Source organism: Streptopelia decaocto (assembly GCF_964273445.1).
Source record: "Streptopelia decaocto genome assembly, chromosome: Z".
NCBI lineage: Eukaryota > Metazoa > Chordata > Aves > Columbiformes > Columbidae > Streptopelia > Streptopelia decaocto.
The window spans coordinates 23,616,642-23,640,131 of NC_138657.1; the positions used below are offsets into that span (position 1 = coordinate 23,616,642).

The window sequence follows — 23,490 nt, forward strand, 5'->3', positions numbered from 1 at the left end:
GCGCGGCCCATGGAGCGGAGCGCGGCGGTGCCCGTGCGGCGGGTGCGCGCGGCCGGCGGGCACCGAGACCAGGAGCGGCGCCCCCCGCCGCGGGAGGACGGCGACCGCGACGCCGGCGGCCAGAAGCGGGGCGGGCCGCGGCGGCGGCCGCTGGCGCTGCCCGAGGCGCAGGTGGCGCCGCTGGTGCTGCTGTACCTCCTGGCGCTGCGGGCGCTGGTGCAGGTCGCGCACCGGCAGCTGCTGAACTCGCCGTCCGGCGCCGGGCCCCCCGACTTCAGCGCCCCCCGCGCCAGGTACGGCGGACGGGCCGGGGCTGCCCCTCTTGGCCGGGCAGCGGCGGATGGAGAGCCGTGGGCAGAGTCCGCCGGGGTCACCCCGCGGGCGGAGGGGCCGCCATCGCCGTTCGCGCTCCGCGGGGTCCCGGCGGGGGAGGCTGTGGCGGCGGCCGGGCCCGACTCTGCGGCGGCCGAGTGGTGGCGGAGGTGCCGCGGTGCGGGGGCTGAGCCGAGAGACCTCTGCCCCGGGCAGGGGGCTGTGCCTTGGGTGCCCCGGCAGGAACCCAGAGCTCGCTTGGGTGCTCGCAGAAAGCAGGTGAAAATATTTCGAGGGCTCCAGCTCTCGTGTGGGCTTCCTCTTAAAGGGGCCGATTCTGAAAGGTGCTTTACTTTCCCTGGTGTCAGGGAAAGCTTCTTAGAAAAACTTTAGTCGGTGTGGATCTTACCAAGAGTGTGCTTATCCAGACGTTCCTGGAGGAGCATGTATGTGTGTGCAGAACCTTGCTGAAGACAGAATCTTCCTCTTTTCCATTCACTCTCTTTTTTCTTTTTGGGTTGATATGTTCAATCAGAACACTGGTAGTTTTGTTTGATATCATGACAGGGAGGATGGGGAGCCCTGAGTAAAGATCAGTGCTATATCCCCATTACTGATCTTTGGCATCTTGCCGACTGTTACTGTGTAATTGACTTTAATCTCTTCCACTTACTGTGAATTTTGAAATAGAACAAAGTGCAGAAGTGTTACAGTTGTACATGAGTTATGTGGTAAACATTGAATGTGTTGATGCTGAATGTGTGATTTGTTTCTTACAGGGAATATCTTGACAACTTAACAGCAATTGGGCCCAGAACAGTTGGAAGTCCAGAAAATGAAGTTTTTGCTGTTAACTACCTCTTAGAACAAATTAGGGCAATAGAAAGAGAAAGCACAGATGCTCACAAGGTGTCTGTAGACATACAGAGGCCCACAGGCTCCTTCAGCATTGACTTTTTAGGAGGCTTTACTAGTTACTATGCAAACGTAACCAATGTCGTAGTGAAGCTGGAACCCCAAAATGGAGCCGAGCATGCGGTGTTATCCAATTGTCACTTTGATTCCGTACCAAATACCCCAGGTAGGTCTGCACGTTCATTCTGCTTTTCTATATGTTACATGAGCCACAGAGTTTGTCTCACTGTCTTCTCATGCCAAGTAGCCTTACAGCCATGTGCTAGAATACTGCATGTGTCAACTAGTCTGCTTGATTTCAGTGAGATACAGTAGAGTGACAGGTTGGTCCTATTAGAGTCAGGATTTCACTCTTGCTTTCTGTTAGACAGCAAATTACACATGCTATATTTAGATTTCTAGAAAGTTTGGTTGGATCTGACTTTCTTGTATTTTACTGCTTATGCATGTAGTTCGTGTGCTGCTCCTACCTGGAATTCAGGTCTTTCCATACTTATATACTGATTTAACCCTGGCTCTCCTTTCACAGGGTGCCTAGTGCCAGAAGCTGTTACCACCCCCACTAACTAGTCTGTGTTTTCCCCACCCTTTGCTGATACTGTGCTTTATCGCAAATTTTTAGGGTGATACCCTTAAGCTATGCTGCCTTTTTTTTTTTTCCTTTTTGTACCTGCAAGGTTTCTGTCTCAAAAGTCTGTAGTGATCAAAGATTAAGGTACTGTTGCCTTGGTAGTGTGTACCTCTTGCTGCTACTTTCACTCTCAGTATTGAATACTGTCTTATTCTTGTCCCCTTGCATATTTATAAATCTAATCATGTTAAGTAATTATTGTAGCAAGGCTGTAAACAGCTTTGTAAATACATGGTTTTAACATGTTAATACTTTCTCTGTGTGCTTTTGTTACAGTTTGTGACTACATGGCTGCTTTAATCAGATGTAAATCTGTTATGTCTGTTTAAACCATAGCTTCACAGCAAGGCAGATAAGTGATAATCTCGCTGAAAACTATAACAACTTTTCTGCTAAGTTTTTGACATAGCACAAGTTAGATAAAATAACTCAGTGTGGCTAAGAGTAGACGTCTGGTAAATTCAAGTAGGAATATAATAAGCGTTTAAATCATCTGGTTTGGGGGGGCTGCTTTTTGGAAAGCTTTTGGCAGAACAGGGCATTAATTTCTGAGAACCAAATTAGAGAACAGTGTATTGGAAAGAATTTGGTTTTACTTGTTTAAGGTACTTCCATACTGTAAGCTAAGGCTAAGATTTTGACTGAGATGTATGGTTGTATCCAGAATCTGCCCTTTTCATGTAAGGGTCAGATATGTCTAAATTTTGCCATGTTTCATGCTTTGGAAAAGCTGGGTTTTGATGTGTAAATCAAACCGTTTTAGCAGCTAATGAGTCTGTCCTAATAGCGGATGATGGCCTGCCCACGCTCTCATTGTCATCTCATTGCACATTGATATTGTTTGTGCAACCCAAGCCAAAAGGAATGAGGTTAAATTTCTCTGTTTGCTCCCAGATTTTATTGATTAGAGTGGGGTAGGGAGATGCTAGAGTTTGCACCAAAGTGGGCAAAATGGGGCAGTGGGAGACCTTGACAGAAAGATGGATGCTTAATCAAGATATAAAAATGGCAGGCCATGGGAGAAGGTGCGAGGAAGGGGGAGGAAGTGGAGAACAGGGTTGGATGAGGAATTCGAAGAGAACAGACAATTGAGCTCAGAGCAAAAGGGGTTTTCTGCAAAGAAAGAAAGGTGGTGGAAAGCATCTTATCATGAAAATGCTGTGCTATAACGTATCCTTGCATTTTAAGAATGTTTTAAAGGTGTAAATTCTGTTGTTTCCTTTGCTTTATTTTGCAGTCTTGGCCTTATGTTACTTTGGGATTTTGTGCAATTAAATGCATTGTAACAGTGTATAATGCTTTACAGTGACTTGTGAGAGTATGTTTATTTTAAAAAATTTGAGTACAGTATAAGTGAAAATTATGTCCTTGCTTATCCATATTGTTCTTAGCAAAACAGATAATTATCACTTTGCTTGCTTAGTAACTTCGTTAGTCTGCTTTTCTTGAACAGTAGTATTTGATCTGATATCTTGTACTCCACTTGCTCAACTTTTCAACATTATTTTCCTTTCTGCTATTGCTTTTGACTAGTACAGAAACAAGGTATAGGCAATAGCAGAAAATGTACTAAAGCTTGGCATATTTGTATCTAATTTAAATGAAGTGACTGCGATAGCATCAAGCTTTTTTCTTCTGTAGCCTTTGTTGCAATTCTGTGCATTTATTCTAAGGTATACTATTCTGCTGATTATTTTAAGGTGCCAGTGATGATGCTGTTAGTTGTGCAGTGATGCTTGAAATACTTAACACTCTTTCAAAATCATCAGAACCCCTGCAGCATGCTGTCATATTCTTATTTAATGGTGCAGAGGAAAATATTTTGCAGGTAAGAATATGCCAGAATTATAAAATATAGATCAAAGCTGTGTATTAAAATTCTGACAAAGGAAAGAGTAAATACAAGCCACATATACATTTAATCTGTTGAAATATTAGTTAAATGCCAGTCTTAACATTCTGAGGAAAATGTACTTGATTTCAACAGGAAAAATACACTTAGATTAAGAATATTGTCTGTATTAATTTATTTAGAAGATTTGAATTTTTTGCATCTGTTTGTGTAGTAAGTGATCTTGCTACCTTGTCCAATCTTGATTTATGATTATACAGGATGAAAGAATAAATTTAGGCTGGTATGGAAGTTATTTGACCTGTATTTTTTGTTTGTTTTCCCATAAAGGCTAGTCACGGCTTCATTACACAACACAAGTGGGCCAAGTCAATTAGAGCTTTTATTAACCTGGAGGCAGCAGGTGTAGGAGGAAAAGAACTTGTTTTTCAAACAGGTATGAGCATGCATTATGTCCAGTTTCTACACTAGGATAATTTGATAATGAACAATGTAGACTTGAAAGAGTTTTGAACGTGACTCATAAGCAAAAGATAGGAGAACTTCTGTGCTTCTTTCCCCACCCTGTGCAGCAGATAAGTTGCTCTCCATCTTTAGATACATGTAGGCTAAAGCGTTGCCACAGAATTTGCCTCATATAGGTGGCAAGCCTATGTAGAACAGAATTACAGAAGTTGTATTTCCCTTTTACATCAAGGTAATAAGGAGAAAAACAGATTGGATATCTCTTACATGTCTCATAGCCGTACCTTCATATGCTTTGTTTAATTTTCACAGTAGTTCTTTCAAAATCTTTGCAGGGAGGGGTTTGCATCAGAACTCTAATCTGCTGCTCAGGAAGCCACAAAACTTCTGTTTTGTAGGCTGCAGTTAAGTTTCTGCTCTATCCTAGTTGGACTGCAAACCTCCTTCTGCTGCTGGAGCTGCTTTATTGTCTACTTGTACTGAATGCTTCAGTGGGGAGACTTTTCTCTGAACATCGTAGACAATAAGTTGGAAGCTCTGCTAATGATTGTGACTTTTCCATTAGTGCTGGGTCTTTTATGAGAGATGGCTTAGCTGCTTTGCCACTGAACACTCAAGGCGTCAGTGTTTTTTTATACCCCAAGTGTAACTAATTCTTTCCGTCAAGTGTGAGGCATTCAGCCAACACAAATGGATTTAGTATGTACACTGTGGGGCAACAGCATTAAACTTTAGTGAGTTCCTCTGTGTTGTTACCATAGAGATACGTATCTTAAGTGAAGTTCAAAAAGTCTTTGTTGTGAACTTTCTGCTCATCTTTCATCAGGACCTGAGAATCCTTGGTTGGTACAAGCATACATACTTGCAGCCAAACATCCCTTTGCCTCTGTGGTGGCACAGGAAATATTTCAGAGTGGTATTATCCCAGCAGATACTGACTTCCGTATCTACAGGGACTTTGGTAACATTCCAGGTATGTTATCGGAAGACACGTCAATGTGGATTATGGGAACAAATTTTACTGCTTTTTTCTAAGGCAAGAGCCTTTAGATTTGGCTTGTTGTATAGTTTGTTAAAGATGTTTTTCGGAAGACTGCTGTTTTCCAGAAAGAAACTACGTGCTAGAAAAGCTTCCTAAAAATCAGGAAAACAGTCCAGGCATTAACAATACACTGTTAAATTTTTTGTTTTGAAACATTTTGTTAATGATGCTAATAACTTGCCTGTGGGAATTAAGTGTCTGTCTAATGGATAAACCAAAATAATATATTTTTTTTTTTAAAACAGTGACTTAGTAATTAATGCATTTTCTTTTTTTTTTCTTTTTTTTTTTTTTTCTTTTGGTCATAAACAAGCACAGGACAGCAAGGGAATGGGTTTTGGTTTTGCTGATCTGTTTACAGTTTGCTGTCCATTCTGCAGAGGATAACCAGTGGAAAAAAATGTGTAACACACAATGCAAACTCATGTCAAAGGAATCTTAACTTCTGTAAAACTCTTGCTGTCAGACACAGCTTGTCATTGGAGTCAGTTTCAATAAAAGTGATATTTCTGAGTTGATTATTTGAATAAAACATGTTGATGTATTCTGAACTCTTTCAAAGTACTCTTCTAGTCTGAAATAAAGTAGGTGATTTTGTACAGGGTGTTCTTTATTTGTTTGGAATCATAACCTGGATCATAAAAGGTAAATTAATTCTCACTTGCCTTTGTTTTTTCTGAACAAATAGAAATGAAATATTTGAGTTAAAGAACTAGTTTGTTAGTCTTTGTCCACTGGTAGAATTGAGGTCTCTTTTGTTAAACCTCTGCAAAATTGTGAGGATTCAGATTGCAACCAGCAGCTTTTTGCATATGCAACTGAGGGGTTGTGTGTTTGGGATACACTGAATGTATAATTTATCTTGTAAAAAACCTTTCTTTTTTTTTTTTTTTTTTTTTTAATATTTTTGTTTGTTTTTCCAAGTTAGTTAGATTTTTAAATTAGGAGTTTGTTCAGACTGACTGTTAGACTGACAAATTAGAAGTAAAAATAACACACGTAGCATTTTGAGAAGATGTTTCTGTAGTTCCACAGTCCTGCTTTTTATTCCTTTTCAGTGTGGATCTATATTTATGTTTTACTAGCAAACGTTTGAAAAGTGTCTTGGACATCTTTTTGAAGCTGACTTGATTGAGAATTTTAATTTGTTTCTCCAGCAGAAATCAGTTTGTGTACAGATGTCATGCAAATCAATACATTAGAAAGGACAGATATTTGAAAATGTTTTAAAAGTGTCCTTTTTAAAATTCACATGGAATCTTAGTTAGTCATCTTTTTACAAACCAGAGTATTTTGTTCATCTTTAAGGACAATGAGTGACAGTAGACCAATGTGTTGTGTGCAATATATCTGAGGCTTATACATACTTGTTTTGAGGTTTTAGGTTTGCATAACTTCAAGCATGCTTTTTCTCTCTCTGTAGGAATAGATTTGGCTTTTATTGAAAACGGTTACATTTATCACACAGAGTATGACACATCAGACAGAATTTCAACAGATTCCATTCAGAGAGCAGGTTGGTATTTCAAGAATTTGGTAATTTACTAAAGAGTAGTGTTGTAGCTGCTTTTTCATTTGGCTGTACAACTGTATTCACAAGAAATTAGTAATTTTATTTACGGAATTAGAACAAGGAATTAACTGAATGCATGTCTTTAAAAAACTCGGGAAGATAAACTTTATCACCATTCAGTGACACTGATTTGAAAGTAACTGTGAAATCTAATTAGGGATATCATGTAGCCATCGATACCTGATTCTACAGTGCTCTGTGTTCCTTTTCTCTCAGTAAGTCCCTTTATTGATGAACGTTCATCATGAGAAGCTTATGGTTGAGTCAGTGTCATAGAGACTGATCTGACAACAGATGTTTTTCTTTTAGAATGGATCTCTGTGAAACTTAAGTGGTAGCACACAGGCATTGGATAAACAGGACTTAATTTCTACTAAGTTTGTGCTCGTAGCAGGTTATTTGACAGATTGCAGTAAAGAAAATTACAGTAAGACCTTTAGTTTCCCAGGAAAAACTAACATAATCCTAAATGCCTCCAGGATTTTTGACTGTTTCTTCTCTCCTTAAGCTTATAAAGAAGTTAGCTAGAGTGTTAAACATTTTCTTGCACCAAAGCAGTTGCAAAGCAAAGTACCGTTACAAATTCGTGTTGGAAAGCTGATTTTACTGGTCATGGTTATTACATAGAGACAACTTTTCAACCAGTAAGCACTTTTATAGACCAAGTAAAAGCAATATGAAAGCTGTTCTCACTTGATTGCATACGTTTGGGCTGTACTGTGGAAAAGGAAAAGGTGGTTGATACCTGTAGGCTGTGAAGAAAAAGAGCTGCTTTATCTCCCACCTGACAGTCATCTGGGCAAATCATAGTCATTGGAACATCGAGGGGTTACTAGTGGCAAGGAGGAGAAGAGGAAGGTTAAGAAATTATAAACTCTTCTGTGGGTTAGCCTTGAAGTCTAGTGCTTTAATATCAGACCTGAAAAAGGGCAGAAGGCTTGAGTACTCCCTACGTTGCTATGGTATTTAAATACATGAAGTTTCCCAAGTATGCTTATTTTAGTGACAGCTATTTAGATTAGCTCTTGAAAATACTATGTTGTGCATACAGTCAAATACCTATTTCAGAATAATCAGTTGTATATTCACATATTTGAAGATATTTTAATGCAGTTTTATTTTTAAGGGTGCTTATATTTAAAAGAATGCTGTGTACTGTTTCTTCAACCCTGATGTTATGTTGTGTGTCTTCTTTTTAATAGGTGACAATATTCTAGCTGTTCTAAAATACCTAGCAACATCAGATAAATTGGCTAAATCATTTGAGTATCGACATGGAAATGTTGTATTCTTTGATGTATTTGGTTTATTTGTCCTGGCTTATCCTGCTCGAGTTGGCATCATCATGAACTATATTACAGCAGCAATTGCTTTTTTTTATTTAAGCAAAAAAATATTACAGCCCAAAACCAGAGGTAAGTCTAGTTCTTAAAAAAATCCATCACATTACTCTTTAACGAATAGCAATTACTAGATTAAGAAGTGTTCAGACAATTAAGACATCTTTTTAGATAAACTTCAGAAATAAATTTAGATAAACTTCAGTGGCTTTGCACTGATAAGTTGGGTCTGCACCCTGGCGACGGTCCTCATTGTGGCAGCATTTGTCTCTGTCATTGGACGGTCTCTTTCTTGGTACACCCATTTCTACGTTTCTGTGTTTCTCTATGGCACTGCGGCTGCAGCTAAGCTCATTCTTGTGCATACTTTGGCCAAGAAGTTACTTTACAAGGTAAGCTTCACTTCATTGTTAATGAGGAAAGCTAATGTACAGCTGTACAGCATGCCATAGGAGTCACTTTGTGTTTAAATCTCTCAGCTGTGAATAATTTTGATGAAGAAAGACTATCCTAGGCCTGAATGTCTAGCATTTAGGAATCACAATTATGTCTTTTATCTTTTCATGAAGGTAAAAAATTAAATCTCTTAAAGATCTGACAATGGAAAAAAGTGGCTTAGTATCTATAGAAACTCTATTCTGTTAGCACAGTTGGGCTTTCAGATCATGTTTCTTTAACACCTGTCTGTAGGCAGGAGCAAATAAGAAAAGAACAAATGGGAAAAAAATAGCAAAACTTAATAAAGGGTGTAAAACAATTTAAATTGGCTAGCTAGACCTTTTCAGTTATGTGTACAAACATACCTGTTTGTTTGTTTTTTAAAGTCAAACCAAAACAAACACCCCTCCTCTAACTTCCTACCCCCATATCCAGCAAACATTTTTTGGAGTAAGAAAAAGTTACAAGAAAAGTTTTGTGGATGGTGGAGTGGCTATACTGATTCCCTAGAGACATTTTTACTATTGGGAACATGGTAGTCTGCAAAATACACTGGTACTCTGGGAATAGATCTGGCACTGGAGAAGACTGCAAAAAGATTTGCGAAGAAGCAGGTGAAGTGATTTAGACCAAGCTGTTAAGAAAGCTTCAGAGTGGACTCCTTATGCAGTTTATTTTTGGTCATTCAAGCAATTATACTGTGGGCTAATTGGCATCTTTCTGATAGTCTGCAGTAGAGTACATGACTGTTGAATGAAACTTTTTTCTTCTTTGTAGGTGTTCATAACCTGAAGAAACTTTTTACTGCATTTGGCTTAGCACTGATAAGTTGGGTCTGCACCCTGGCGACGGTCCTCATTGTGGCAGCATTTGTCTCTGTCATTGGACGGTCTCTTTCTTGGTACACCCATTTCTACGTTTCTGTGTTTCTCTATGGCACTGCGGCTGCAGCTAAGCTCATTCTTGTGCATACTTTGGCCAAGAAGTTACTTTACAAGGTAAGCTTCACTTCATTGTTAATGAGGAAAGCTAATGTACTGTTTAATCTGTGCAAGACTTGATTTTTGCAGTGATTAAAAAGATGCAAAAGGTTTTCTGTGTTGGAGAGAAGTATTTAAAATGTTGCTGTAAAAATTGCGTCGTCTTAGCGTAAGGATTGCTCTACTAAATCAGAGTTGAGAGCTTCGTCAGTTAAGGCTTTCTCCTTGCTAATGACCCGTGTGTCATGAGCTGCTTCAGAAAAGAGACTAAAGCCTAGTGGAAGGCAGTATAAGGTACTATTTCTTTCCCTGTCTGCACCTTCCCTTCCTGGCATTACTTCAGTGATGAGAGCAAGAGCTGAGGAATTCAGGTTTTTTGATACCTTTCAGTGTTCCTGATAATTGCAGAACCTATATGTGTACTCAAATGTTCTTTGAATCTTACCAGATTCCTGCCTCTGAATGTACTTGTATGATGTGTTCACCAAATTTAATAAATTATTTTGATATGCATATTTTAATATTTTTAGTCTTTATCTAATTTATCATTTACATTTTGTTGTGAAGCTTGGAATTCCAGTTATCTCTGGTTTATTCTGTCCTTTTGTTATGTGTATTGTTTTGGTGATGTCATTTGTATTTTAAGCAAATGATATTTTTTTTCTGATGGTTCATATGAGAAATTTTTTTCTTACATCTATCAGAATTTCTAGTTCTGTCATGCCCTCATCTAATACAGCATCTGTGCTGTACAGAGCTTTCTGAAGCTGTTGTAAAAATCTGAGCAGTCACTTTTCCCTGTATGATTATTCTGATTGTTAGTTGCTTTGACCACAGCTGGAGAAGGAACAGAGCTCTTGATAGCCCATGTTCTTTTCTGCAATAGGTGCAGGTCATTTAGGTCCCTGCGAGGCTTGGTGAGGATTTGGTATGTTACCTTTCCATTGCTGTAATTTGTCATGATTACTGTCTATCTACCTTTTTTGTTTAGAGTTCTTTTTTATGGACTAACCAGCATGATTTAACTTGCGTAACCATGTCATAATTTTAGCTGATGAAAATATAAAATGTTTATATGGTAGTTTAGTGGTTTTGTTTTTAAAACAAATATGGCTTTGAGGTGATCCCTTGAGTTATCTGACAGATGACACTCTTCCTGGGCAGAAGTCAACTACTCGAGCCTGTTGGGTTTAGGTATTAGGCACAGTAATATTTAGTTATTCAGCTTGCTGTTACTGATCTTGTGAGCCGTTTGCACAAGCTTTGGGCAAGGGAATTTAGGAAACACAAGTTGTCAGCCAAATCCAGCTTCGTCCAAGTATTTGAACAAGTTCAGGAACTTACTGAAACTTGATTGTATGGAAAGTTCTGGGTGGATCTACCATGCATTATCTGGAAGTGGGATTTTTAATTGTTTGGGGAAGGGGAGTGTTAGCTGGTATATGTGTGTTAAAAATACGTGTGTGTGGTTGTGTCCTTTTGTGGAAAATGTGAGCCACTTATAAAATAGTTGCTATGTTACCATTTTCTAGTCTTTCGGGAGAGCATACTTTCGCTAACTGTTCAGCCATTCCAGGTTCTGGATCCACTTCTTGCCTGCTGATTGTCTGATCAGCAGACCAATCGGTACGTCATGAGTCTCCTGATTTTCTTGCATGCTGCAGCATGCAGTACACCATACAGCTTATGCTGCCTCTGTAACTTAGTTGTATTAAAGAGTTACATCAGTTTTTGGAAGCTCATATCTTACTTGGCTATCATAGGCAGTGCCTACGTGTTTTCTGTTGGTGGCTCAAGATTTTTGTGAATTAATAAACTTTTTGTTTTGAAACAGGTTTGACAACTCATGTTTCTCTCCTGACTCTTTTCTTTTCCTTCTTTCTCCCCCTTTCTTTTCCTTCTTTCTCCCCCTTTCTTTTCCTTCTTTCTCCCCCTTTCTTTTCCTTCTTTCTCCCCCTTTCTTTTCCTTCTTTCTCCCCCTTTCTTTTCCTTCTTTCTCCCCCTTTCTTTTCCTTCTCCCCCAAACTGAACTAGGTGCTTTCACACAAGCAATGCTCCCTGCAAGCAGGATTCACGGTTAAGGATCTTGCACTACAAAGAATGCATCATTGCCCATGTAACTTAAACCAACAAACACCACAAAAACAAAACACATTTTTTATGGTTAAACTTCCTTCTTTTTGAAAATATATCTGGTATTATCTGACTTACGCACGTTTTTTCTTCAAAACAAATAATATACTTCAAAAAGCAGACTTCTGAAGTGACAGTTGTGACACATAAGTAGTACATAGCTTTTTTATATGCTTCACAAATACCAGTGCTTTTTATAAAAAGGCCCTGTTTGACTGTGTACCTGTAACATTAGCCTTCCATCTTCTTAGTGTTGTCATTTGTACATTCCCTTTCTCCCTCCGCCCCAGCCCATGTAATCTCCTTTTGAGGTTATATCAGAGTAGGTTTTAAAAATAATTTAAAAAGTGTACTGTCATGGGTTACTATAAATGGTAAGAGAATGGTAAGATGATGCTCATCAAAATTGTTTTGTCCAAGGAAAACAATTATATACCAGAAGTAAGATTTTTCTAACCTTTCTCGTGAGATGTGATACATGGAATATGCTCAGTAATTAATCAAGTTGTTTTTTTTGTTGCAGAATATGAATGAGCAGTATCCGGGAGATATTTTTTTTGACGCCTCATTGATGATTTGGACTGTAGCATTGGCTGTGATTACTCATCTGGGCCTTTGTTCATCATTCATTTGTACGTTCTGGGTAGCATTTCCTTTGTTCACTAAGCTGATGATCCATAAAGAATTCAGCCAAAAAGGTATGAGTTTTGAAGGGAAGAGGGTTGTATTTTTAAACCTCTGCTCCTGCTATTGTATATTGGGTGTTTTCCTCCACACTCTTATTATTTAAACAAAATAAATTCCAGACATTGTGTTTTGGGTAGCCAGAGTACATATGCGATGTTTCTGTCACAAGAAAAAGTGGTTTTGAACTAAAGACAATTTAAAAGTATGGAGAAGCTTTTAAAAAACACTTCAAAACATCCTGTGTCTCAGGCTAAAACTAATTATACTGTATGAGATTATTAATAAGTGATCAGATACTTTAATGGACAGTAGAGGTTGTTAAAAAATATTGTAATATTTAAACAGTGTTTGGGACAGAACACTTGTCTTTTTTTTTTTTTCCCCGTCCCCCATAGGTGCAACAATGAAGTTTGTCATGATGTACATGCTGGGAATGTTAGTTCCCTATCTGTATACAATGTATCTTAGTTGGACTGTATTTGAAATGTTTACTCCTATCATGGGACGAAGTGGTTCAGAAATTCCACCAGATGCAGTGTTAGCAGGATTAATTGTGGTCACGACTATAATTCTGTCATCCTATTTTGTAAGTAGAATTTCTAAGTGTTTAAAACTTTTAAACCTTTCCTTGAGTTTAAAATCAATGTTTTTCTGAACACTTGAAGTTAATGATACGTTGACAACGCCTTAAATGTTACAGGAAACTTACAGGAAATGTGTCAAAGATTCCATGTTTTAACTTACTCAAAGAAAAGGCATTGAAGCAGGGGCTACAGAAATGTATCTAGTATCTAGTAGTAAAGATTGATGTAAAATGTGCATTTAATGCTGGAATTTGAACAGGCATTCATTTTAGGTGAAGTACAGTATATGGGTAAAAAAATACATAGCCTACACTTAACAAAATTATAGGTTTGTTGTTCACAGATGTTTTAGGAAGGGGAAATTTTTGGAAGCTCCAGGCAGTACTCACTTTATTAGTTCTGGTTTTAAATACTGAAGTTACAAAGAAGTGTCTTGTGTCAGGTACTACTGACAATGCTATCTTCTTAATGTACTTCCAGTTCCATAATTGGATTTTAGAGTTATACAAATAGTGTCTTATTTCTAAATCTTGCCATTTTTTAACTGGGATGTCTTTTTATTCTCTAGATTAACTTCATTTACCTTGTCAAAAGTACAAAAACGACGCTAGTAACTTTAGCTGCTGTGTTTGTAGTCACTCTGATTCTCGTTTGTAGTGGAATCTTCTTTCCTTACAGTTCTGATGAGGCTAATCCAAAGCCTAAGCGAGTCTTTCTCCAGGTAAGAAAAGCCTTGCGTATTGTATTGCCTTTATTTGTTGCAAGAGTGTTTGATTTTTTTCAAAGCTTAATCCCCTCCTCCTCCACCCCCCAAAAAGAGATTAACCTTCCCTTTCTTGCTTGGTCTAATGATTATTCCTGGATTTGAAAGCATTGCGTAGAGTTTCCCATGTTCAAACCCTGTGTTTGGTTCATCCATGTCAGAAGAAGAGATTTTTTTTTTTTAGGGGGTTTTAAGTGGGAGAGTTGAGTAAGCAATGGTAATTTAAAAAGTGAAACTGATGGAAGATGAGCAAATACTTACAGGCACAGTCATCTCCTGAATGTAGGTATTTTGATGGTATGTTTCTTTTACATGCGTAATTCTCTGTGCACTCATACATACTCAGATGCATGTTCTGTGCATACTGAAAATGCAGTAGACTTTAAGGACTGACATGAAGGATATTTCAGAACCACTCCTGATTCTTACAAACTGCACAGGCTCCATTATCTTTCTGTGTACTTTTTTTTTCCTACTTTAGCACACGAGCAGAAGATTTCATGATCTAGATGGAAATGTGGTTAAAAGTGACTCTGGTATATGGATTAATGGATTTGATTACAATGGAATATCTCATATAACTCCCCATGTACCTGAAATCAATGACACCATTAGGACTCCATGCGAGGAGCAGGCTCCTTTCTGTGGCCTTCCTTGGATTCTGCCAGTGCATTTCATGTTCCGGTTGGTGTGAACTCTGCTTCACTTTTGCACTTACTGCCAAAGCACATTGGTTGTTTATGCAATCTTGCTTATGTAAGGGAAGAAAAAGAAAGGCTAATCTTGGTCTAAAAGTAAATAATCCTTCCAGTTTAGAAGACACTTGAACTTCTGTCTAGGTTCAGTGTCTTCAGCCAGAATCTCTGCAAGAGATTGCTGGGTCTGCTGCAGGAGCTGTAGAAGTTGATGTGTGGAAAATCAGTGTCAGCGCTGGTGGAGAAGAAGTGGAGAACTGCCGCCTTCCAAAGGGCAGTTCAGAATGGGAGTATGTATGTCTCTTCCTTTCTTTCCCCCAGCCCCAGCTGACGGCAGAGGAGGTCTAGAATAGCTTGTCTCCACAGAAGAAAACCAGCTGCTGTGACTATTTCTCATACCACAAAAATCTTGTGAGCAAAAGTGTAGCAGTTTTAAGATGCAAATATTCTTTCTTGTGTTATTGTTTTGTAAATTAAGGCAAAGGTAATGAATGAACACACTGACTGTTATTCTGTCAGTATGCCCTTTAAATATTTATCTGGCCAGAAGGTGCTAATTTTACCCACCTTCTGCCAGAAACAGTAGCTTTTGAGTAGTCAGTACAGTGAGAGCACAGGCAGCTGTACTATACAAAAACTTCCTGGCTTCTCATATTTAGTACCTCTGTGTGTTACATTGCAAATTCCTTGTTTCTTTTTGGTCAGGAAAAACTGGTATCTTCCTGCTCCTGAAGTTTTTCCAAGAAGCCCCATTCACTTTAAACTTCTGTCCAAGGAGCTGACGCCCCGGAACTCTCTGAGGCTAAGCTTTGAAGTATCTGGTGAGTGACAGTTACTGAAGCTTCTGGTTTGTGATTTGTGTTTATTTTTATGCCCATAATAAATTAGGTTTTGACTCCAGTGCTGCAAGTTCTACTGCTGTTCCCAAGAGGTTTTTGAGTTTAGCATGAATTAAGTCGGTTTCATAACATGCTAGAAGCTGTGGGTGTTGTGTTGCAGTTGGTATTTGGGGGACTGATAATGCTGTCTATTTCGAGTAAGCCTTGATCTTTTTATAGCCAGTCCTTTCTTAAGGTCCATTTGTAACTCTGTCTCTCTTCTACGTCATCATCTCATTTATCTCACTGCTTACAAATAATTGAAGCTTTTTCTGTAGCGAAGACATTTTGGAAGACACAGATAGTAGCATGTTATCTTTGTATTACTATATAGGAAAGCAGATGGTTATTGTACCTCCACCTGTGGATACATGTTGATAGGTGTCTCTGTCTCTGCAGGTCCCAGTCACATGTCTCTGTATGTTCGACCACATGAAGGGTCGGCTCTGTCCACCTGGTCTCTCGGGGATGGGACACCGGTCGCTAGTGTCGGAGGAGACTACTTTGTGTTTTACTCCCACGGGCTGCAGGCTTCGCCGTGGCACTTTTGGGTGGAACTGACAGTGAGTATCCTGTTGCTGGAAACCCAGCGATCCCTTGGTCTGCTCTGTTGTCACCATTTCTGCATTCTTATGTGAACGATGTTGTAATAACTTTCTTAATCTTTGCCATATTTGATACATCCTAATTTTGCTTCCCTCTTTTAATTTGTCCGCCAACTTTGTATTAATCAGCTCACACATGTTTTTGATGCTTAGTGCACTAGCTCGCCAAACATGAATTTACATGAATTTTGGGTTTGGGAAATTACAGGGAGTCCTTGGCAGGAAACTTATCTGTCTTGAAGCTGAATAGTGTTGTAAAAGCTTTGTTTTCTAAATTTTCTTTTACGTGATTTTCACTTGGAAGCAAGGCTTCCAGTATTGCCTTTCTAGTTGGATTTATAATCCCCCCCCTTGTTAACTTGCCACTGAAGAATCTTTTACTGATTTGTATGTTGTTGTTATTATAGGTTTAACAGTGTATTATTCTTTCAATAAATGTTACAAGAACCTTTGAAAATTCAGAAAGTTGCTTGTTCCTTCCTGGATCAGGCAGTCTAAACACTTTAAATAGAGGGTACTTGATAAAGGCAGACAGGAATCTGGTGTGACAAGCTTTGCAAGGTTGATAGTGGCAAAGCTAGGCAGGGAAGTCTTTTCCTCCTGAGGATTCACAATATAAGGATCAATATAAATACTATGTTGGAGTCCACGTCTTGATTTGTCAGCAAACTGACAGATATAAGCATTGAAGTTAAAGCATGTGCAAGTGAAGGTACCATGTCAGAGGCGCTGTGATCGAAATACCTAGTTGTAAGTTCCGTTCACATCGAGTAATCAGACAGACACATTTGAAGTTGGAAAGTGTTTTAACATAGAGGACCAAGAGCCGCAGGATGAAGTTTGTTGCATAGTTACTAAGAAGTCTGTAGAAAAGTTGATCTGGATTGACCTTACGTTTTAAAGCCATAAACAATCATAAAAGTCTGTGTTTCCCTCTTTTCACTTTCAGGCCCCAGAAAAGCATTCTCATGGAATAGTCTCCCTTGCCATAGCAGCACATTACTTTTTTGGGGAAGATCAAAAGTCACCTCAACTCTATGCCTTACTGGAGAGGCTACCAAACTGGACATTTTCTTCTGGTTGGTCCTGCACTTATGACCTTTTTGTCTTTTAGCACTGACAGTATTTCTCTGATGCAGAATGCTGTTGTAGCAAACATGTTTTAACAAGATGCCAGAGACTTTCACAAGAATTAAAAGTACTTTGGCGACAAATGGTGTCTCTTTGGTAGTCTGGCTGCTTAAAGGCTACTGCTCTCTTGGGGATATTGTGATACTTCGTGTCAATGTGAATACAGTTCACCTTGGTTCTTCCACTGAAATGGCAGAAGTGAAAACTGCATTTGAGGAGGTAACATTAGCATAATATGAGGGCAATTGTAAAGAAGGGCCTCGTGAAATTATTTTGATGTTATTGCAAATGTACTTCGCGCACATGAGGGGGCTATTGCCTAGCAATCCTGTCCGTCCTAAGGTAAGTCCTTCAGCTAAAAGACGCTTGTTTGTATGGTGGGGGAGCAGAGGTGGCGAAGTCCTAAACATTACTTTTGTCACTGGATGAAGCTGCTGAAAGCTATGATGCTTGTGTAGGTTGCATTCCAAGTCACTGGCAAATGCACAATGCTGAAAAATCAATATTTTGATGGAACGTGGTAATTATTTATCTAGATTATTTTTTCAAAATTTGTTTCTCTTAAAAACTTGGTTTCTGCCCTTTTGCCTGTGTTTTCAGTGTTACAACTAGAGTGGGTAAGGTTGACCTGACTAACATCTTGTGTTTTGGTTCCTGTTGGGATCTTTCAGTATCAGCATATAAGCATGTGACTTGCTCTCTTGTATGTAAGAGTGCCAAGTCCCCACTCCTTTACATGAATGTCTTATAATTAATCTACTCTGATTTATTAGAATTGGCTAATTTTTGGTATCTCCTCTGGAGAGACTTTTGGTAATGTGACAGTATAGCACTTTGCTAATACATTTAACTGTTTCTTAAAATACGGTTTGTTTTCCATAAGGGAAAACACCAAGAAGAGTAATTTTTAAAAAGATGTCTAATATCTCTGGATCGCTCTTGTTTTATTTCCACAAAATGGGTTTTATAAATGACTGTGAGTCATGTTGAATACCTTCCAGTTTCAGTTGACAAGCTTTGAGTTCAGAAGCCACTAACCTCTCTGTTTTTCTTATAATCCCATTTCTTTTCATTGCAGTGTAATGGTTAGTTTATAAAATTCAAAGAACTCTGTGTACCTGAAGAAACAACTTCATGCTTTTTTCTAAACTAGTTATAAAACATTCTGTGGCATCAATGCCATGCAGATTTATTGTACAGATTTAGTATTTTGTTCCTCTCATGAGTATTGCCAAATCACATGCAAAGCAGATTTTGTGCATGCATCATCAAGCCAAAACCTGCTAGTACTGGGAAGTTTGCAGGGCATGTGGAAGAAAGTTTTGTGACACTTCCATTTTTGTGAGCTGCGATGGACAGCAGCTCCCTGATCAGGTATTTTTCTTTGAATTGTTCTGTAGTTGTGTACCATAGTGGCAAGAACCAGTTTCATACATTCATGAAGACTGTCAGCTGACTCATAGACTAAGGTAAAAGGTTTAATTACTGTAATCATAAAGAGCTGGCCATCAGTATAATGAATCCAGTGGGTCTTTCTATGTTAACATGTGCATTAATAATAACTCATTTGATTGTATCTGACTTGAAACTACAATCCCTATATTACACATGTATTTTTTTTTTTTAAGTGCTATTAATGAGTTGAAAAACGGAGTTTTAGTTCATAACTCGTGTCTTGAATCTCAACAAATGTTTAGTACTGTACGCTAGCTGATGCACAGCTGGTTAACTAAAGCTGCACTGATATTTACCATCTTCCTCAGTTTTGATTTTTATTTTGTATTTTGCCTCTGATTTAAAACTCTGCGAAAGTGCTCTGTGAAGAACTCATACTGGGAGCCAAAAATACAAAAATGCCTGTTAGCAATTTCTGCAACTTCAGTGAAGCAATAACTTTTGCTAACTCAGGATTTAACCTTTATTACATAATTTGATTATGAGAGATGTCTAGTTTGTTGTACATTTCCATCTTTGTAAATAAAGGCAAAATTTAACCAGTGAAGCTTGATTTCCTTCATGATTAAAGGCCTACTTCATAGAATCATTTCAATTGGAAGAGACCCTCAGGATCATAGAGCTCAAGCATAACCTAACTCTGGCACGAAAGACCATCATCAACACATCTTTTAAACACCTCCAGGGGGTGGTGACTCCACCACTTCCCTGGGCAGCCTGTTCCAATGCCTGACAACCCTTTCCATGAAGAATTTTTTCCTGATATCCAATCCAAACCTCCCCTGGTGCAACTTGAGGCCATTTCTTCTTGTCTTATCACTTGCTACCTGGGAGAAGAGACCAACACCCTCCATGCTACAACCTCCTCTTCTCCAGGCTAAACAGCCCCAGCTCCCTCAGCCACTCCTAAAAAGACTTGTGCTCCAGATAGAATCATTTTGGTTGGAAATGTTTGAATTGTTTTTATTCAATGCACTGATGTTTTATTGAAGCTTGGGTTAGAAATACTTCTAAGCATTGCTGGAGTTGGACAGCTAGAGTTAGAGCTATGTAGAAGATAGGCATGGCTAAGTAATGTAAAAATTACCTGGGAATTGTTAAAATCAGGGCCCTGGCTGGTTGACTGAAGAGTAAGGTTGTTCCTGAAACAAGATATGGTATGAGGAATCACTGGTAGCAAACTAAGTATTGTTTGCAAGACTGTTAGTTGAGAGCAAATTTATTGCTGATCGCATGTAGAAAAACAGGATGGAAACATTTGCTAACTGTTTTAGTGTCCATCTGCTTCCCCATTCAGTACAAGCAGATTAGTCTTCTGCTACTGTGGTTTATTATTTATCATAAAAAGTGTTGTGTGTCTTATTCTGTGAAATATACACAACACAAGCAGCTGGTAATTTTAAGGATAGAAGGGCATGGAAGTAGAAAAAGTCTTTAGTGAGGTCAGAAAGTGCTAGTTGATTGGAATTCCCCAGTGTTCATCTGAAACGATTTACATGCACAACCTTTTCTAAATTGCTTTACACTTCTTTAATGCTAGAGTTCTTCCCTGGTATTCGGTGTTTTTTTGATTCTGTTATATTCTCTGTTAACATACCTAGTACTCTGTTTTGTGTCTTACAGGTAAAAGGGTTTCAGAAGTAAGTATTTTATGAATTTAAGCATGTGATTGTAACGGAGGCCTGTACATGTTTGGTTACACGCCATAATGCAGCTCTAGTACCTTCAGATTGCCTGTCAGGTACAAGCAGGCACTTGCAGAAATAATGTTGGGATAGGTACAATGCACAGGAGAATTTCAGCAGTTATACATGAAGTGACAGATGGTTGAGCTGAGCGGAGCCATTCTGTGTTAGCAAGACCTGTCTTTAACGTCTCTTCCATCTCGGGGGGGTTGCAAGCCTGTTGGAAAAACGCTATCCAAACAGACAAGGTCTAACAAGTTGATGCAGAGCTAACTGTAGCATGTGGGACAGAGCTGCTGAGGAGTTCGCTTGCACGGTAATGGCGTTCATTACTTTTTTCCTGGGAGCTAAGCCAAATCTGGTTCCTGATAATGATCTAAAAGGAGCCTGCAGGATGACCTATCCTAGAACTTGATACACGGTCTTAGTGAAGGATGCTTGAAAAGCCACACAAGAACGGTAACTCTAAGTGCTGTCACAGAACTGTGTGGTTAGACAGTGGGAATTTGCCCAAGCTGTATCTCTTTCAGAATGGTATGGGAAGGCTCCTCCTGTCTCTGAAGCACTGGGACTACTTTTGCCATGCACTATAAACTGGCAATTATCTTGCTGACCACTAGAATATCTCAACAGTCTTCAGCTGTAGGATATGAAATTATGCTCAAACAGTAAGTTGGGTCTCTGACCATTTTTTCTTGGGGTTCCTCCTTCCTTCAGTTGAAGCCAGCTTATCACATTATCACAGAATCACAGAATGTCAGGGATTGGAAGGGACCTTGAAAGATCATCTAGTCCACTCCCCCTGCCAGAGCAGGAACACCTGGATGAGGTTACACAGGAATGTGTCCAGGTGAGTTTTGAATGGGAGACTCCACAATCTCCCTGGGCAGCCTGTTCTGGTGTTCTGTCACCCTCACTGTGAAGAAGTTTCTTCTCATATTTAAGTGGAACCTCCTATGTTCCAGTTTGTACCCATTGGCCCTTGTCCTACAATTGGTTGTCACTGCAAAGAGCCTGGTTTCATCATCCTGACACTCACCCTTTACATATTTATAAGCATTAATGAGGTGACCCCTCAGTCTCCTCCAAGCTAAAGAGCCCCAGCTCCCTCAGCCTTTCCTCATAAGGGAGATGCTCCACTCCCTTCATCAGCGCACCACCTGCGCTGGACTCTCCAAAGCAGTTCCCTGTCCTTCTTGAACTGAGGGGCCCAGAACTGGACACAATATTCCAGATGTGGTCTCACCAGGGCAGAGTAGAGGGGAGGGAGGACCTCTCTCAGTCTACTAACCACCCCCCTTCTAATACACCCCAGGATGCCATTGGCCTTCCTGGCCACAAGGGCACAGTGCTGGCTCATGGTCATCCTGCTGTCCACCAGGGTCCCTTTCCCCTACACTGCTCTCCAACAGCTTGTTCCCCAACTTACACTGTAGACAACTTCTTGCTTCAGCTCATAATTAAAAGAAGGGACCTCTTTTGTACAGTTTCTGGCTAGATTACACGTTCCTGTATTTCTGTTCATGTAGCAATGGACCTCAACCTGTAGTTACAGACACTTCAGCTCAAAAATTGTTTAAATTGGTTGCTTTGGACTAAAACACATTAGTGAAAAATGAGCTTAGGTTGACAAATGTGATGGTGAAAATTATCCTCAGGAATTGGATTTGACTTAAGTACTTTTGCAAGTATACCTCTGTGAGAGGAATTTTTTTTTTTTTTTTTTATGGGTAGCAAATAATCCAGCATTGTTGCTGTTTTTCGGAGGTAATTAAGTTCTATATAAGATGTGAACCAGAACAAGAAAAATTAATGATATGCAAATGCTGGTGGAGGAAATATGTCATCTTTCTGTGCCATTAAGTGCTAAATGATTTGGTAGGCCAGGCTGGCAAGAACCAGGGCAGCCAGTTGTATGTGAGATGGATGAGCAAAGCGAGAGGAGACAGTGAGTTGGAATGCCATAGAAAATGCTGATCCTCGAATGGTTAAATGGCCTGGTTTTCTTGTGTTCATGTTGATGGCCAGTCTCTGCTGCTCCTTCCTTCTCACACTGTTCCCCTGCTCCAGCGTGGGGTCCCTCCTGTGGGATACAGTCTTCCGTGAACTGTTCCAGTCTGGATTCTCCTTTCAATGGGGTGGTCCTTCAGGAACAGGCTGTTCCCACACAGGCTCTCCCACGGCCAGCAGTTCCTGCCAAAAAACCTGCTCCTGCATGGGCTCTCCGTGGGCGCAGCTTCCTTCAGAGCTCTGCTCTGGTGTGGGGTCCTGCACAGGCTACAGCAGGGATACCTGCCCCGATACGCTCCACAACAGGCTGCAGGGGGACAGCCTGCTTCACCACGGTCTGAAAAGATTTAACTGCTTAGCAACCATAGCACAGTGGTAAGATACTAATATTAAGAATGTTAGTACATCAGTTAATGTATGTATTTAATTGCACAGATCCACAGGCTGCGGGGGATCTCTGCTCCAGTACCTGGAGCAGCTCCTCCTGCTCCTCCTTTATGGCCCCAGCTGTCTGCAGGACAGTTCCTCACCTTTTTTTTTCCTCACTCATCTCTCTCACAGCTGCTGCAGAGTCTTTTTTGATCCCTTGTTAAATACATTTTTCTATATTTATATATAAGCCAAGCTTGGCTGATGGGCTCACCTGTGGCCCACGGTGGGTCTGTTGGAGCTGCCTGTCTGACGTGGGCAGCTCCTGGGCTCTGCTCACCAAGGCCACCCCTGCAGCCTCCCCTTGCTACCACACCCTTGCCACCTAAACCCAGCACACCTCTTTTCAAAACACGTGCATGCAACTTCAAAGACGCGCTAATAAGGTAATTTTTAACTTAGAAGCTTGTTACCTTCATCCTGTAAAACAGGACACAGGGGCATGGTGTGGCAAACTAAACCAATCTTCATCAGGTAGTTTCTTTGAGAGCTTCTGTTCTTCTGAGACAACCTACTTGGATTCTGGCAATTTACTGTCTATGGCTTGAAGTCAGAAATAGTTATTCTCCACAGCAGGAACTTCAGTTAAAGTTGAATACATTTGTCTTTTAATTACAGGTATAACAGCAGTGAAATTGAAATACAAAATTAGCACATAAGATTTGCATAGAGATAATTACTACTAGGAAGTACAAACTCCTAAAATTTCACAACTAAAAAGATTTAACTGCTAAACAAGAGTAGCACAGTAGTAAGATACTAATATTGAGAATGTTAGTATATCAGTTAATGTATGTGTTTAATTGCACAGATCCAAAACCTGAACAGCAGAAGCTTATCAGGATGGGCTTGGCTTACATCATTACCACAGAACCACAGAAAAATCG

General features: G+C 39.7%; 1 protein-coding gene across 1 annotated transcript; it reads left to right on the plus strand.

The window, feature by feature from the left end:
• ERMP1 (endoplasmic reticulum metallopeptidase 1) lies at positions 1–19,026 on the plus strand. The gene is made up of 16 exons (XM_082074982.1): positions 1–293; positions 1,092–1,393; positions 3,559–3,686; positions 4,041–4,146; positions 5,002–5,148; positions 6,641–6,733; positions 7,993–8,205; positions 9,346–9,566; positions 12,205–12,379; positions 12,764–12,954; positions 13,521–13,673; positions 14,197–14,399; positions 15,116–15,231; positions 15,688–15,851; positions 16,843–16,972; positions 18,425–19,026. The coding sequence occupies exons 1-16, from the start codon at positions 10–12 to the stop codon at positions 18,478–18,480; spliced, it is 2,682 nt and encodes an 893-aa protein (XP_081931108.1). The 5' UTR covers positions 1–9; the 3' UTR covers positions 18,481–19,026.
• Positions 19,027–23,490: the final 4,464 nt, after the last annotated feature.